This window comes from Otolemur garnettii, unplaced genomic scaffold (assembly GCF_000181295.1).
Source record: "Otolemur garnettii isolate 467f Iridium unplaced genomic scaffold, OtoGar3 scaffold00002, whole genome shotgun sequence".
Classification (NCBI taxonomy): domain Eukaryota; kingdom Metazoa; phylum Chordata; class Mammalia; order Primates; family Galagidae; genus Otolemur; species Otolemur garnettii.
In genome coordinates, this window is record NW_003852397.1 from 49,514,077 (window position 1) to 49,518,038 (window position 3,962).

General features: G+C 41.7%; 1 protein-coding gene across 1 annotated transcript in view; it reads left to right on the forward strand.

Annotated features, from left to right (window-relative positions):
* The window catches only part of CNOT10 (CCR4-NOT transcription complex subunit 10), a 99,723-nt gene that overhangs the window by 48,483 nt on the left and 47,278 nt on the right, over positions 1 to 3,962 (forward strand). The window contains exons 9-10 of the mRNA XM_003781773.3: positions 218 to 367; positions 1,330 to 1,532. Coding sequence (XP_003781821.1) covers positions 218 to 367; positions 1,330 to 1,532 — 353 coding nt within the window. The remainder of the gene's footprint in view (positions 1 to 217; positions 368 to 1,329; positions 1,533 to 3,962) is intronic.

A 3,962-nucleotide genomic window follows, 5' to 3' on the forward strand; every position in this document is an offset into this window, starting at 1 on the left:
GCCGGTTGAGCTATAGGCGCCGAGCCAAAAGAAATTTTTAAAAGAAGTTTAAAACTCCTTCAGATGTTTCCTAAATTTCAAATGCTTTTTGAATTGTTCTTTGGAGACTAAGTGGAATGGAAAGCAATTGATGCATACTAAATTAAGCTTCATTCGTATATGGGGAACATCAGCAGTAAAAATTTTTGGCAAACAGATTTACTTGTGTTTTCCTTAGGTGAATGTTTGAGATGCATGTTCTGGAATAATCTTGGTTGTATCCATTTTGCCATGAGCAAGCACAATTTGGGAATTTTCTACTTTAAAAAGGCTCTGCAGGAGAATGACAATGTCTGTGCTCAACTCAGTGCAGGTAGCACTGATCCAGGTAATTCCAGTGCTAGGGGACAGTTTATATTTTACTGTTTGAGAAAAGAATGACTTAAATATATACCATGTAGATCTACATACATTTAACACTAATCCTGCTCAACAAGTTTGACTCTAAAGTTTTTTAGTAGATATTGCTACAAATTCCTGAAGTTTATCCTTTAATATTCATATGATATAGATACTTGACCTGAAATGCTTAACATCAAGAATTATAGGCCAGGCACGGTGGTTCATGCCTGTAATCCTAGCACTCTGGGAGGCTGAGGTGGGTGGATTGCTTGAGCTCATGAGTTCGAGACCAGCCTGAGCAAAAGCGAGACCCCGTCTCTACTAAAAATAAAAAAACTGAAGCAAAAGGATCACTGGAGCCCAGGTTTGAGGTTGCTGTGAGCTATGATGCCATAGCATTCTATCCAGGATGATAGCTTTAAGACTCTGTCTTTAAAAAAAAGAAAGAAAGAAAGAATTGTTTAGCTTTTTAAAATAATTAAAATCTACTTAATTGATGAAAAATGTATATTCTAAATCACCTGTAGTTATGGATTGTCAAACATTGAATAAATTGTAGTACCTGACAATAAAATGGTTAACCAAACTGAAAATTTTTAAAAGTGGAAACTTCTTACAGACTGGAAAGTCTGTAAGTGGAAAAGTGGTATGAGGTTCAAAAGAGTGAGAGTGGGTCCTATGTCTTATCTTTGCCTTCCTGGAACATTGTTGCCTGAGGAGCTGGCAAATGAGAAGAGACATCTCTGGCCCTGCCAGCACAGACAACTGAGATGACTCTGGAGAATATTTGTGGGGTTGAGAATGGAGACCACCATTGCTGAGAGCTATGACAACTTCAAATCAGGGTTATTGGTATAAACATGGTAGTATTTAAGTACTTAGTAGAATAAATATTTTGAATGTTAACCATTGCTTTAAATCTAATTCTTACCTGATTTTTATCATTAGGCAAAAAATTTTCAGGAAGACCCATGTGCACGTTACTAACCAATAAGAGATATGAGTTGCTATATAACTGTGGAATTCAGCTTCTTCACATTGGAAGGCCTCTTGCTGCCTTTGAGTGTCTGATTGAAGCTGTTCAGGTTTATCATGCAAATCCTCGCCTTTGGCTAAGGCTGGCTGAGTGCTGCATTGCTGCCAATAAGGGGGTGAGTGCTGCTTGCTTATCTTTTTATAGTCTATCTCCCCCCCCCACCCACACACTTATTATTACATGGAAAACAAAAAGTATTTGGAAACATACAGGACATCATTCCCTTTACCCTCAGTAAATATATAATCTTCTGTTTTGTAACCATTTAGAAAAAAAGTTTACACCCATAGCTAGTAGGTAGGGCACGGGCCACATACATCAAAAGCTGCTGGGTTCAAACCCAGCCCGAGCCAGCTAAAACAACAATGACAACTTCAACGAAAAAATTGCTGGTAGTCCCAGCTACTTGGGAGGCTGAGGCAAGAGAATAGCTCAGGCTCAAGAGTTTGAGGTTGCTATGAGCTGTGATGCCACAGCATTCTACCAGGGCAACAGCTTGAGACTCTGTCTCCAAAAAAAAAAAGTTAAAGCTCCAAAAACCATTTGTAGGGCTGGGTGTAGCTCATGCCTGTTAATTCCAACACTCTGGGAGGCTGAGGTGACATCACTTGAGCTCACAAGTTTGAGACCAGCCTGAGCTACAGTGAGAACACCCCCCCCCCAATCTCTTAAAATAGCTGGGCATTGTGGTGGATGCCTGTAGTCCCATCTATTTGGGAAGCTGAGGCAAGAGAATCACTTGAGCCCAAGAGTTTGAGGTTGCTGTGAGCTATGTCAGCACTCTACCAAGGATGGCAAAGTGAGGCTCTGTCTCAAAAAAAAAAAAAAAAGATTTATTAATGTTTTGACTCTTGGTAAATATAGCAACATTAGAAGAGTTGAAGTTGGCCGAGCATGGTGGCTCATACCTATAATTCTAGTACACTGGGCGGCTGAAGCAGGTGGAATGCTTGAGCTCAGGAGTTTGAGACCACCCTGAGCAAAAAGCAAGATCCTGTCTCTACTAAAAATAGAAAAACTGAGGCAATAGGATCACTTAAGCCCAAGAGTTGGAGGTTGCTGTGAGCTATGACACTACAGCACTCTACCTAGGGCAGCAGCTTGAGACTTTGTCTCAAAAAGAAAAAAAAGACTGGAAGTCAATGAGAAGGTCTTATCTGTTGGAACAGTGGTCTCCTGATTACTGGGCCGGGCCCATACCATCTGCTGGCATTAGAATGGAGTATGTATACTAGGTGATTAGAGGACTTCTGTAGTATGGCAAGAACACTGGTTTAAACTGCATTTCCTTCCACATCTGGGGGGTGTTACTTTGGTTTTAATAAATTAGGCAGAATTTGTGGAATGCTGGGCTGTTTATCTCTAATATGCAATTGTCCGTGGTGGCTATGAGAATAGGCCAGCTTACATGGACTTCCATAGTCAGATTATCTCCGAAGGGCAGTTGGTAGAAGCCTTTTGAATCTCAAATTGGGAGAGTGGAGGTAGGAGAAAGATAGTTTATATCAGAATTACCAGATGTTTATATGTCTGTATCCTCTGTTTACCACTGCCATTCCCTCCCACCCACTCCTGGCTATGCTTTTGTGTGTGGAGACTGGGAGGAAGGGCATCCTAAGGTTTTATCTGGCATGCCTGCCACAGATAATATACGATGTTAGGGTTCTCCTACTGAACAGCTAAGGAGGTTAAGTGTATTTAGCTGGCAGTTTTTATACAAAACAAAGTAGTATATGCTTTAAGTATACCTTGGAGGAAGAAATGAATGATGTTTTAAAAGGTTTAAATGGCTCAGCACCTGTGGCTCAAGTGGCTAAGGCGCCAGCCACATACACCTAAGGTGGCAGGTTTGAATCTAACCCGGCCCCACCAAACACAATGACGGCTGCAACCAAAAAATAGCCGGGCATTGTGGCAGGCGCCTGTGGTCCTCTCCTGGTCGGTCGCTTGAGCCCAGGAGTTGGAGGTTGCTGTGAGCTGTGATGCCACAGCACTCTACCCAGGGGAACAGTTTGAGGCTCTGTCTTAAAAAAAAAAAAAAAAAAAGGTTTAAATGATTTATTTAATCATGATTTGCTTTTAAAAGACAACTTTCTTACTGGATAAATTTTATTTTTTGTTTTGAGACTGGCTCTTCCCTCTTATCATCCGGGCCAGAGTGCAGTGGCATCATCATAGCTCATTACAGCTGGAGACTCCTGGGCTTAAGTGATCCTCCTGCCTCAGCCTTCTGAATAGCTGGGACTACAGGCACACTCCATCATGCTGAGCTAATTTCTCTATTTTGTGCTAAGATGAAGTATCTCACTCTTGCTCATACTGCTCTTGAACTACTAGCCTCAAACAGTCCCCCTGCCCCAGACGCCCAAAGTGCTAGGATTACAGGCAGGATCCACCATGACTGCCTCTTATTGGATAATTGTTAACTGATAAATAATTCTAGGCATAATTTACACTTTTAAAAAATAGGCTCGGCGCCTATGGCTCAAGTGGCTACGCCAGCCACATACACCTAAAGTGGCAGGTTCGAATCCAGCCCGGGCCC